The sequence below is a fragment of the Talaromyces rugulosus genome, chromosome II (assembly GCF_013368755.1).
Source record: "Talaromyces rugulosus chromosome II, complete sequence".
NCBI lineage: Eukaryota > Fungi > Ascomycota > Eurotiomycetes > Eurotiales > Trichocomaceae > Talaromyces > Talaromyces rugulosus.
The window spans coordinates 3,744,791-3,757,682 of NC_049562.1; the positions used below are offsets into that span (position 1 = coordinate 3,744,791).

Below are 12,892 nucleotides of genomic sequence, written 5' to 3' on the forward strand. Positions count from 1 at the left end.
TCTCTTCTCACGCCCAATCCAAAGTACGCATCCCATACACACGCATTCCAGCAGACACAACATCCATCCAGTGCGGTTACACTAACATACTCTAATTAGATACTCAACATTCCATCTTCTGCCACCTTTTTTTTTTTTGACATCTCCGTCCCAAGGCCTGGACCCGACGAAGCGCGACTGTAATCTTGATCGCATCGCATTCTTCTGGAAATCGACAGCATCCAGCACTGACGGGCCACCCGCCCCAGTGCCGACTCATGCCGCTGTGAACATGAAGCCAACACTCTCCATCTTTTGCTCCCAGAACTCGCAGCCCGGTCAGACTCGATAAGCTCGGTCTCGCGGAGGTGAACTTGATAATAGGATTGGAGAGAGGAAGAAGATAAGGGGAAGAATTTGAAGAGTGACGGAAAAAAAAAAAAAAAAAACAACCATTATATTGATTGATATATATATATATCCATCATGGACGGCCCTCCGCCTCCGCCACCACCGCACGGCGCCAACCCAAACACGACAGAAGGGACTCCCAAGTATCGCAAATCAACCGACCTGCCCGACGGTCCGTACGACATCTTTGTCGTCCCTCCGCACTCTGCCGGCTCGGGCTTTATTTACTTGCCGTCGCTGCAATGCCATCGCAACAGCTTCATTGCCGGCTCGCTGTCCACTCTGCTCGTCGTGGCCATATGGGTTATCATCCAGCCCACGGTCAAGGTCTGGATGGCCACGACTAATGCCACCGGTGGCATGGGCGTTGTTCTGCTAGTGGTAGCAGTTGGATTTTGCGGTTGGTACTTTGGCACCATGCAAAGCGACGCAGGTGGCGGTCACACAGGAAACAGACCACGGCCTGGCAGTGGGTTTGGTGGCTCAGGATACCAATACGCCAACAACAACAACAACAACGCACATCAGGGCCAAAACGGGGCATTCCCTGGAGGAGGCCCCCAGCCGGGTCCTCAGTATAATAATACTGGCGGTCACTTCAATGCGGGAGGCCCGCCACCGCAATCACCACCGCATCAACACGCCCATCAAAACACTCAGCAAAACACCAATACAAACCCCCCACCCAAGGAAGACCCCAAAAAGGCCGAGGCCGAATGGGAGAGAGCGCGCGAGGAGACAAAGCGCAAAGAAGAGCTCAAGCGCAAAATGGAAGCCTTCCGGAGAAAGAGAGAAGAAGAAGAGGCGCAGAAGCGGCGCCAACAGGAGCGCGAGGCCATGGAGAAAGAGCTCAAGGAGCGCAAAGAGCAGCTTGAAAGGGAGGCCGCCGCAGCCAAAGCAGCTGCTGAACGCGAAGTGCGCGAGAGGGCGGAACGCGAAGCCGCCGAGAAAGAAGAGCGCGCGCGGAAGGAGGCGGCGGAGCGGGAGGAGCGGGCCAAGAAGGAAGCCGCCGAGAAAGAGGAGCGGGCCAGGAAGGAAGCCGCCGAGAAAGAAGCAGCGGCCAAGGAAGCCGCGAAGAAGGAGGCAGCTAAACGCTTTGCTGCTGCCAAGGAGTCCGCTGCTAAGAAGTTTGCCGAGGCCAAGGAGAAAGCTGCGAGGGAGAAAGCCGCCTCCGCTGCCGCCTCGACCTTTTCCGCTCCCAATCCCGCTCCTGCCCCGGCCTCCGCCCCTTCTGCTGCTCCGCCGCGGACGACGGCCTCCTCGCCGCAGAAGCCTCCTCCAAGGCCCACGGCCAGGACTGCTACCAACAACAACGACGACGACGCCTACTCGTTCCGCCCGTACGACAGGCCCCGGCGACCATATGGCGGCACGTCGGCGCCCTCGGTCTACTCCGAGTCTTCTTCCTATGCGCCCTCGCAGTCAACCGCCCGAACCACCCCTCCTCCGTCTCACTCTCACCACGGGCCCTACACCACCAAGGATCCCAAAAAGGTCGTCATCCACGGCGTGTACGCTTTCAACAATGCCTTTCAAAAGACCCCTATCGCACAGCTGGTGTCTGGGCAGCGCCCGGTCACCGACGGCCTGGTCTTGCGCATCTCGACCGAAGGATGGTTTGTAGATGATGACGTGCGCGGAGTTGCGCAGAGAGAATGGGATGCAAAGGCATGGACGATGAAGATAATCGAGGTGTGTTTTTTTTTTACTGCTCTACTAAGATATTAAAATGGGTTGACTAACATTAGCTATAGAGCGTTGAAATCCAAGAGTTCCACGTCGTCCGCGCCAGTCTCCGTGACCAAGAGGGCAAGAAATTCGTCTTTGTTCTGGACAACTCCGAGGCCTGGAAGGTGACGCAGGGTCTGCAGCGACTCCGAGCCGGTTCTCAAGCACGAGCATTGAATGTGTCCAAGCTGCCTGTCAGCGAGGGCAAAACACTGCTTAGCAATCTTGGCTTCATCTAATCCTTTCCTTTCCTTTCCCATACATCTAGACGTGCCTTTTGAGCTCGTCACCACCACCACCACCACCATCATCACATCGATTACCTGTACAGCTTTTGCTTCTTTATTTGCTTCCCTCTTTTCAGCGCTTGTTGCTCTCTGCTCTTACGCTTGCATATTGAGGGGCGTTTTTTTTTTTTGTATAAACCATTCATTCAGCCATGGCATTGTTAATGATTCCCAAATTCCCTTTTGGTTTTGTTGCTTGCAGCAGACCAGTTTCAGGTGTAGATAGCTGTCGTATGAAGTCAATACCCAATTATATTTTTATTGCACTACTTTTATATTACTTTTATATTACTTTCACTTTGTGCATGAGCCGCGATAATACTATAGCCAACCAAAAAATGGTGTTGCCTAACGGCGTTCGGCAGACCAATCTTCCCGTCGACAGCACGGAAATCTAACAGCTGAGCACGCGAACTCCGAAAATAGCTGCCTAACAATTAATAATAATTAACTTTCGGGGTAAGACTTATAAGGGTGTGGCCACTGTCCGGAGTACTATTAGTATTCAATTCCAGCTGACCTGGTGTCTAGATTTTATAAAAAAATCATTCATTGAATAATAGTTTTTTTATCGATAATTTGTATAACAATGGGGAATCAAGAACAGTCGCAGCCTCTTTTGAGCGACGACGATCATCATAAAATGCCATTTACTCCTTATCACGACGACTCCTCTGGGTCGGAAACTGTCGGCTCTACCACCGTCTACACGCCGTCTACATCTGAAGTCGAAACTCTGCCCGAGTACCACGACGTGACTCCGGCTTACACGCCGCCTTCTATGGGGGACTACAAAGGTGGTGATGTCGCCGGTATTCCCGTAGAACAAGAAGAAGACGAAGAAATAGACGAGCCCGTCCGACGACGTGGCTGCTGCGGTCGATTCCGAAAAGCGAAGAAGGGCGACAAGAAGCGTCGTCCGCTACGACGACGGCTGTTTGCCTTGGTGAAGATTGTCTTTTTGGTTTCCCTTGTCTCGTTTTTCATTGGGAAGAAGTGCATTCGCGATAAAAAGGTTGGCTGAGCTAGAAGAGAGAAAAAAAATGTTTGAATCGTACTTACACATTCAAAACAGGTCAAGGACTTTACGTGGGTAGACTGCCCACAAGTAGAGTACGATCCGCAGAATCGCGAAATCATACGAGAAACCGGGTCGAGGGCAATCTGGGGCCGATACCCGCTGTACGATCTCCTATCCCTCAAGACTACATCTGGCAGCATCGCCGTCACGGTTGAACCACAACCAGCCGATCCGGAGCACCCGGACGAGCCAGCTCGGCTTGTGCTGGAAACCGGGACAGGCTCTGTGGCCGTGTCGTTTTCGCATCCTCATCTTGATGCTGTTTTTGAGCAAGATGCCACAATCGAGTTTGATGATCAGCCGTTTGTCCCGGATGAAGGGGATATCAAGGCGTTCAAGAGGTCGTGCAAAAAGCAAAAGAAGCAGCACAACAAGAAGAAACACTTGGGCCACACAGTTGACAAGACAGCCGCCGCCGCTATTCAGTACCGGCCATATGAGATTGTAATCAAGACTCATAGTGGCTCTGTCTCGGGCAAACTGATCTTTTCTTCTTCTGCGCATGTGGAAACCTACACGGGAACGATTTCAGCAACTCTGATACCCGTGGTCTCGTCTGGATATCCAGCCAACAATGCGACTCTCGTGACTCGCACGCACAGCGGGTCTCAGAATATCGCGTTGGTAAACCCACTCAGGGTGGCGCCTTCTGATATCTTCTCGTCGCCGGATGATTCAGTAGTAGTCCATGCTACATCGTCGCACATCAGCGACTCGGGTCATATCAATGCCGTATACCCTCATTCCTGGGCGGGCACAGTCGAAGCTGCCGCGCACACGGGTTCGATTTGCCTGGATGGACCGGGTCTGGAGGTTAGCAAGGACGGCCAGGGCCATGCTTCGGGCGTCAAGTACGCAGAGGAAAACCCCGAGAGTCCAGAGTGGTGGGGCAGTCGCGGCGATATGGATGTGTCGCTGGAGGCCAGGGGGGCTGGGTCTATTACATTTTTCGTAAAACACCCACCTCACGCGAGAGATTGAGGTCTGTATTTCTGGGGTTCAAGGTTTCAACTAGTTGACTGGCAAAGTTTGACGATAATGTGGTCGCGTATACTCTCTCATTTTGTTGTGAATGTGTTTGTTTGAATGTTTAACCAGGTTCGTATTATTCTGTAACCATCAAAATGATGTCTTAAGAGTCAAGAGTCCAGCCGTTAATAAAGTTAATAAAGTTAAATAAACTATAAACCTCCGGCAAAGCTGCCGCATCCGGCCCCCGTCGCCCAACCTGCCCAGAAAACACTTGAACGCACGGTCCGCCCCGGCTTCCCAGACAGGAAAGCCGAGCTTTTTTGCTGGCTGAATCGGCTCACCTGCCCGGTTGGGTCCCAACTTCGCCGCTCCCCCGAGTTTTCCATGTGGAGTCATCTCCGCATTTTGCTTCTCCAGACTGGAGAAGAGAGCCGGTGCACCGGACTTACTCCGTGAATTTGGTCCCCTGCTAGAGCTTCGTTTTTTGCCTGAATGAAAAACTCGGGATAAAAACATTCCTGGGTCTGGGGGAAGTGGGTCATTGAGTTTATCCTCCTATATATAAAAACGAACCCCGCCTCTCACGGTTTTCTTCGTGTTACATTGAGTTGTGCATACACACTTTTGTATCATTCAATTGACAAGATTGACAAGCAGACACTCCTCATGAAATTGCCACCCACCATCCACTGTTATTGATACCTAAACATTAACACCATGGGCCGCAAATACTGGGGCGGTTCGGGGGATGCCCTGACCATCTGGATCTCAGTCGCCACGTCAACAGTCCTCATCTTCTACGGCTACGACCAGGTATGTTTTTGTTCATAACCATGACTATTTTTTTCTTCCTCTAATGTATGTGTATCATAAGGGCGTCTTTGGCAATGTCATCATCGGCCAAAACTTTCTCGAAACCATGGACTTCCCGTCCTCCAACATGCAAGCAACCATGACCTCGGTGTACAATCTCGGCTGTTTCGCGGGCGCCATGTCGACCATCTGGACTGGCGATATCTTTGGGCGGCCGCGACAGATTATTGTTGGCAGTGCTGTGATTGCTGTGGGTGCGATTATTCAGACGACGTCGTATGGTGTGTCGCAGATGATGGTTGGGAGAGTGGTAGCTGGGTTGGGCACGGGTACGAATTTATGTTTTTTTTTAATTTTTTAATTGAAAGTGCTTTTCTAACTGAAGATAGGCATGAACACTGCTACTGCAGGTGTATGGCAAGCCGAGACGAGCAAGATGAGCAGTCGCGGCAAACTGGTTATTATCCAAATGGTCTCTCTCTCTTTTCTGTCACCTTTTTTTTGTATCTATCTAACTTCCACCACAGGCAAACTGCATCACCGGCTTTTCCCTCTCCAACTGGCTAACCCTGGGCTTCTCATTCGCCCCCGGCAACGTCTCATGGCGTTTCCCTCTTGCCTTTCAAATCTTCTTCAGTCTGCTCATCTTCATCCTCTGCCCCTTTTTGCCAGACTCGCCGCGTCTACTGATCCGCAAGGGCAAATACGACGAAGCGCGTGAGATCATTGCTGCTCTGCAAGGCGAGGGCGTAACCGTCGACTCGCCCGAGGTCAAGTCACAGTTTAATATTATCAAAGACATTCTTGACCGCGAGCACATGACTACGTATACCTGGGGTCAGCTTTTGACCGGACGAGGTAACTTCCCCCCCCCCCCTCTCTCCTCCCGAGTTTCCTTAAAAAAAAAAAAAAAACTAACACAGATAGGCCCCTCCGGCGTCCTCCGACGCATGATCCTCGGCGCATGGATGCAAGCCATGAACCAAATCTCCGGTATCAACATCACCAGCTACTACATGTCCTACGTCTTCATCAACGCACTCAACATCAGCGAACTGCTAGCACGCATCCTCGCTGCTGCCGGCAGCGTCGACTATCTTTTCTTTGCATGCATGGCATATTTCACGATTGAGCGGTACGGACGCCGTAAAGTGATGATGTGGTCTGCGGCAGCGTGCTGTACCTGCTGGGTTGTGATTGCCATTACCTTGGCAATTTCCGATACGGGTAGGGGCGATCAGTACAAGTTGGGAATTGTAGCGGTGTCGTTTTTCTTTGTGTTTTTTGCGAGTTTTGGTCTGGGTGTTTTGGGTGTTCCTTGGTAAGCCCCTCCTACACATATATAGATAGTAAAAAGGGCCATTGTTATTGACTGATAATCTCATCCAGGCTATACCCCACTGAAATCAACGCTCTCGAAATGCGCACCAAGGGCTCCTCGCTCGCCATGGCCACAAACTGGATCATGAACTACATGGTCGTCCAAGTCACGCCACCGGGGATCGCAAACCTGGGCTGGAAGTTTTGGATCATATGGGCATGTATCTGCTTCAGTTTTATTCCAATCACGTATCTGTTTTATCCGGAGACGGCGAATCGCACGTTGGAGGATATTGATCGGTTTTTTGAGACGAAGCCGGGCATTATTGTGGCGTGGAATAAGAGTGAGTACCTTTTCCCTCCTAAAAAGAAAAAAAAAAGTTGTGTACTGATGATTTCCAGCGGCAACGCAATTGACCAGACCGGAAGAGTTTATTCGCATGGACGAGGAAATTACCCAGCGCATTCAGGGTGAAGAGAAGATGCTGGATGAGAAAGAGAGGGTAGAAGCGGTGCCTGTTCATGATGAAAGTGTGTAAAGAGTTAAATAAAAAACAATCTTTATACGATTTCAATTTATAAAAAAAAAAATAGGAAGAATATTTTTATATATATTTTTTTTGAATGTTTGAACTAAAGAACTCAATTGGTGGACCATATATCACATCTCGAAAAAACCAAATATACACAGCTAGAAAGAAAAGAGGAGAAAAAAAAAAAAAAAAAAAAACATCGAATTTGAGAACCTGGGTATGATGGATAGATATGGCAATGGTATTAATGACATTTTTCCAATCATTATCTACCTCTCCATCATGACCAGAATTGACCACAGAGAGAGGGAAATATCAACCAAGACACGCTGGTATGACGGACCACATGATAGAAGCAGAAAAGAAAAAAAAACGCCGTTCTATTCCCAAATGCAACGAAAATGTGAATTTTCGCCGAGCCGGTACCGGAAAAAAAAACACATAAATTGAACCGACGTTTTAAGAACACACACACACACAAGACAGTCGAATAGTTGGCATGGACACATAGACACACACAGGTCTATTATCGTCATATAAATGAGAATTGAGGAAGAATCGGTATAGAGTCGATTCTATCGGATCGGGTTTAAGAACATGGGATCATAGCCATATCCAGTAACTCTTTTTTAAAATAGTTGGCAAGTCGAATTTCAAGTCTGGAACTTAAAACTGAAAGTTCTGGAAGCCACCGCCCCGGCCTTGGGCTCCAGCAAACGGATTGCCGCCAGCATGGGCGAACCCGCCGCCTCCGCCGTTCATCATGTTGAAGAGGATGTTCGGGTCGATATTGACGCCGTGCATGCCGCCTCCTCCCATGCCACCTGGCATTCCTCCCATTCCGCCAAACGGAGAGCCGCCACCGTGGCCAAACATGTCGGCAGGGTCCATGAGGTCGTCGCCGTTATCGTAAGCAGCGCGTTTCCTAGGACTGTTAGAGATAGTTAAAAAAAAAAAAAAAGTAAAACTTACTGAGGATCGATCAAAGTCTCATATGCCTCACCAATCTCTTTGAACATCTCGTCGGTTGAGTCTGGGTTTTTGTCAGGGTGGTACTGGATGGCCATTTTTCGGTAGGCTTTCTTGATATCCGTGTCAGAAGCATCCTTGGTCACGCCAAGCATCTTGTAGTAGTCCTTTCGTTTGCTCTTCTTGAGCTCAAACTCGGCATGGCGGATGTCCTCCTGAATGCCCTTTTCACCGGGGTTGGCTTCGGCAACGTTCTTGTAGTCCTTGACGGCCTCCTCCCAGTTTCCGGCCGCACCATAAGCCTTGGCTCGGATCTTCTGTGCTTTGACGTAGCTCGGGTCCAGGCGGAGAGCCTCGGTGCAGTCTTCAATGGCCTTGTCGTAGTCCTTGAGCGCATGGCGGGCCTGTGCTCGGTTGTTCAGCAGCTTCGAGTTGATGTCCTTGTTGGTACGGTCGATTTCAAGACCCTGCGAGTAGAGGTCTACTGCGCGCTGGTAGTTCTTGGCCTTGAAGGCGGCATTGCCCTCGTCCTTGGTGCGCACCAGCTTTTGCACTTGGCGAAGCAGTTTGATGGCCTGTTTGCTGTCGGGATCCAAACCGAGACACATCTTCAAGTATTTTATGGCCGAGTCGTTCTCTCCCTGGCCGTAGTAGGCTCTGGCTCGGAGAAGCAGGGCGTCTGGGTCCTGGTTGTTCTCGCGCAGCAGCGAGATTGCCACGTCGTGTGCTTTGCCGTAGGCGTTGTCGTTGCCAATCAGCAACTGGGCCTCGCCCGTCATCAGAGTCCACTTGCGAGGAGTCTTTACTCCTGAGCCGAGCATTTGGCGTGCTTGCTCAATGGCAAACACGACCAATGAGCCGCCCTTGCCCTCGCTCAATGACTGCTCGGCCTGTGTGATGTGTTTGAGCATGGTCTCTGGCGCGGAACGGTCCTTGGCCGTGGCCGGGGGCTGGACGTTTGACAAGACATCCAGGGCTTCTGCAGGTCGTCCCAGGTTGGTCAGAATGCGGGCCATGCGGTGCATGATCTTGGGGTTGCCCGGATCGAGTTCGAGGGCACGCTGTGCGTCTTCCAGGGCCTCCAGGAAGCGGTTTGCAGCCAAAAAGGCGGCGGCACGGTTGGAGAGGAATATGGACGAGTTGGGGGTTACCTCGAGGGCTGAAGTTTGAAGTTGTTTTTAGCAACAGTGATGCCGAATAGAAGAAGCAAAGCACACAAACTCACCTTTGTTATACTCCTGGATGGCTCGGTCGTACTCGCCCTGCTTGAAGAACTTGTTTCCGGCCAGTTTAAAGGACTCGCCTCCATCACTGATAGGCGGGCTTGCGCGATGAGGCGGCGGGGTCGGACTGCGCTCGGCGTCGCCGCCGTTGGGCAGGCCGTTGGAAGCTGTGCTGCTCATCGGGGTGGGAGCGTCTGCAGGCTGCGGCGAGGCGGTGGCATCGCGGTCGAGGTCCATGGAGCTCCGCATGCTGTCTTCTCTCGCGGCAGTCATGGCGAACAGTTGTCGACGGAGCTCGTCGGGCGGCAGGTTGAGCGGGTGCGAGTCCCGGCTTTGCGAACTGCGGCTGTTGGCCGAGAAGAGATTGTACTTGGACGAGGCAGCCGACGACGAGCGGCTGTGCTGGCGGAACGAGAGCGACGGCGGCTTGGAGGACTTGCGCGGTGAAGTCGACGCGGATTTCTGAGGCGATGAAGACGCCGAAAAGTCGTAATCGTCGTCGTTGTCGTCGTCGTGGTGCTGGTCGGGGGTGAGCTGGGGGATGGTGGTGGAGGAGGTGCTGGTGGTGGTGGTGAGATTGGGCGGTTGTTTCTCGCGCGACTTTTTGGCAGGTTTTTTTTCTTGCTTGTCCTTGGCAGCGTCTTTTCTGCTCTTGCTCCTGTCTTTTGTTCTTTCTCTTTCCTTTTCCTTTTCCTTTTTGTCTTTGGTCTTGTCGGGCGACGGCGATTTGGAAAAGAATTGGAGAACCATTGGAAAGTTTGGCGGGCGGGCGGGAAAGGCGCGAATCGAACTACGACGAAAGCGGTAGAATTTCTTCCGTTTTTTTTCTTTCTTTCTTTTCTTCTCTCCTGTTCTTTTTTTTTCCCTTGATGCACTCTCAACACCAAGGCTCAACAACTCGCGTAGGTCGATAGTGTATTTTTCTCTCTCAAGTCGGATATCACGAAAAAATGCATTAAACAGGGAGAGAGAAAGGAAGAAAAACGATCACGCGGGGCAGAGCATCGAAAAGGCGTGAAACGACGAACCACTTAGTCGCTGCCAATTATTGAATGCCAACGCTGGTGGAGTCTGTACTCGTCACTTTAAAGCGGACTGTACTGGCCGAAAGGGGTCGGATATGATGGATCAATGGTAGATAAAAAGGACAAAGGATGAAGGATGAGGAAGAGGAGAAAAAAAAAGATAGAAGGCTGGGCTTGTCCTGAGGCTGCAGCTTTGTCGGTGATGATCACAGATGGGCCTGGCTCTAGCGCGCGAGCTGAGGTCGAATGCAATCGAATCCGATCGTGGGTATGGTATTATTCTCAACAATAATAATAATGATAAATGCGATGGCTGGTCTTGACTTCAGCATCCCTGATCTCGATCGGCCACCGCCAGTTGACTGCTCCACAAATAATTAACACTCAGTCTTGACTGTTGACTCTTGGTTAGAATGTGCCGGGACACCGGATCGTGTTGACTACGTAGCACCGAGTACGTAGGTATCGTGCACGTCCATTCTTTCAAGTAATAGACGTATGCAGCTATCCCAGCCTATTATGTATGTGTGTTCTTGCCAACACAATCAACACATGGCTCCTGCATGCTTGGTCAATCCATCCCGATCCTGTCAGATGGCCACGTATTACGCGCAGAATAATTGCACACTGCAAATTAAACCCTTCTATTACTATGTATGGAGTATATGTAATGTGTAATGTGTAACTAATATGTAATAAACTACGGTTGGCGCGGGACGAACCTTACCTTGAGTGCCAGCGTGGCGGAACTGTCGCCACGTGCTTATTTTTAATTATTAATGCATGCCATCTTTCAAATATATATGCCTCGTCTGTAAAAAAATATATATATATAATTAAAAATCGTATTTGCATTTATCCATGTGCGGCCAGCGGGTTTTGTTTGTTTTTTTTTCACAACGCTCCGGACGGTCCGGATTCAAGGTTGTAGGCAGGACGATAAAGCACTCAACTTCAAAGAAACTTGAAGCTTTGATTAATGTTTATTGTATGTTTTAGGTGTGCATGTGAAGAAAAACATCTATTTTTAAATATATCAATTAAAAATATATACATTGTCGAGCCGACATGTGCTCTGGCACTGCTAATTACACCTATAGCCCCCTACCTATTATCCAACTCTCACTCACTCTCTATCTAACACTATTAAACTAAAAGTACATTGTCTAGTCCATACAGGGTATTCGTAAATGCAAACATGCACCAAAAAAAGAAAAAAAAGGAACCACCCAAAAAAAACCCCAACCCCAATGCGATGAATGTAAGATGCTAAAAAAAAAAACAACGCCTGATCCAAACAATCCCACACAACAACAGTTGATGTAATCACACATAATAGTAATAATAAGGAATCATCCCCGGCGGATACGGCGGTATCGAACCTGAAGGATGCATAATTTCGTGAAGCAATCTAATCGGATGCACATCTTTTTTTTTCGAGACCAGTTAGAAAGAGGGAAACATAAAAAAAACAGCTATGCAAGTGGCGACCTGCCTAGTCGGTCCGCGACAGACGCCCATTGCGTCCGGGTTCGCGGTGGTCTATCAGAACGATGATTATGATGATGAGGTGGTGCCGGAATGGTGATTCTTTGCGGATGAAGCCTGCCCAACGAGAAGCGATGACTCTCGTACGAAGGAGGTGGCATGGCGGCTCCATCTTGCAGGATTTCATCCTGATGAGAGACAGGGTCGTAATACTGGATCAGCGGATTGCTCGAGTGTTGAACAACATGCACAGTATCGGGGTTCCGCGCTCGAGGCAGAGCTCTTGCTGCACCTTGCTGCGCCGGAGACGGAGAATCGATGAGAATCCAGATCTGCTGCTCCTCCAGCCACACCAACCGGCCATTCGTGATCAATCGCGGCGACGGCGACGGCGACGAATGGTTACCAGCACTCGCTGGCCGCGGCGGGATGCTGGCTGGTTCCTGCAACGTCGAGAAACTGCGTGAACTGCGCAGCCGCGGTGGCGCCGGAGACTCATATCGATCATTGTAGTAGTTGCTGTTGCTATTGTTGTTGTTGTTGTTATTGTAGTAGTTGTTGTAGTTGTAGTAATTGCTGTAGCCACCGTCCGAGCCATTTGAACCACCACCATTCGGCCGCCGCAGCGTCGACGGCAGGCTGCCACTCGGCGAAAACGACCTGGGGCTTTCGCTCAGCGGCGAGATGGGCGTTGGTGGAATGGGCTGTGGAATCGATGGCTGTCTTCGCGAGCGTTCCCATGTCGCACCTCCACCCACAGGCGACACAGGCGAGGGCGAAGAGATGGTGAAGGTGAAGCGGTCGTCCAGCGTCGGCGGGCCCTCGAGCGACGAGAGATCCATATTATTCAATGTTGTGAGTCTTGACTTGACAAGCAAGAGGAGATGTTCAGAAGAAGATAGACACAGTTGGTCGACAAAAGCTACCTTTGTGCTATTCTTATTATGAAAGCCTCAAAAAAGTGTGGCCCCATATAACACACAGTGGCGGCTCCCAACAATGACAGCCTGACTCGGGCGGATGTTGGTCCCTAATATAGACGGGGAGGGAAGGGAAGGAAAAA

The 12,892-nt window shown here is 50.5% G+C and overlaps 5 protein-coding genes across 5 annotated transcripts; 3 read left to right on the forward strand and 2 right to left on the reverse strand.

Annotated features, from left to right (window-relative positions):
* Positions 1–465: 465 nt before the first annotated feature.
* On the forward strand, positions 466–2,357 carry TRUGW13939_03762 (uncharacterized protein; the record flags this gene model as incomplete). The annotated part of the gene is made up of 2 exons (XM_035486941.1): positions 466–2,082; positions 2,145–2,357. The coding sequence occupies 2 exons, from the start codon at positions 466–468 to the stop codon at positions 2,355–2,357; spliced, it is 1,830 nt and encodes a 609-aa protein (XP_035342834.1).
* Positions 2,358–2,994: 637 nt separating this feature from the next.
* Positions 2,995–4,467, forward strand: TRUGW13939_03763 (uncharacterized protein; the record flags this gene model as incomplete). Its single annotated transcript, XM_035486942.1, has 2 exons — positions 2,995–3,420; positions 3,481–4,467. 2 exons carry the CDS (start codon positions 2,995–2,997, stop codon positions 4,465–4,467), a joined length of 1,413 nt encoding a protein of 470 aa, XP_035342835.1.
* A 708-nt stretch (positions 4,468–5,175) lies between these two features.
* Positions 5,176–7,130, forward strand: TRUGW13939_03764 (uncharacterized protein; the record flags this gene model as incomplete). The annotated part of the gene is made up of 7 exons (XM_035486943.1): positions 5,176–5,271; positions 5,333–5,600; positions 5,661–5,743; positions 5,799–6,129; positions 6,199–6,592; positions 6,661–6,935; positions 6,994–7,130. 7 exons carry the CDS (start codon positions 5,176–5,178, stop codon positions 7,128–7,130), a joined length of 1,584 nt encoding a protein of 527 aa, XP_035342836.1.
* A 660-nt stretch (positions 7,131–7,790) lies between these two features.
* Positions 7,791–10,066, reverse strand: TRUGW13939_03765 (uncharacterized protein; the record flags this gene model as incomplete). The annotated part of the gene is made up of 3 exons (XM_035486944.1): positions 7,791–8,049; positions 8,097–9,252; positions 9,319–10,066. The coding sequence occupies 3 exons, from the start codon at positions 10,064–10,066 to the stop codon at positions 7,791–7,793; spliced, it is 2,163 nt and encodes a 720-aa protein (XP_035342837.1).
* Positions 10,067–11,816: 1,750 nt separating this feature from the next.
* TRUGW13939_03766 (uncharacterized protein) lies at positions 11,817–12,671 on the reverse strand (the record flags this gene model as incomplete). Its single annotated transcript, XM_035486945.1, has 1 exon — positions 11,817–12,671. One exon carries the CDS (start codon positions 12,669–12,671, stop codon positions 11,817–11,819), a length of 855 nt encoding a protein of 284 aa, XP_035342838.1.
* Between the last annotated feature and the right edge of the window lie 221 nt (positions 12,672–12,892).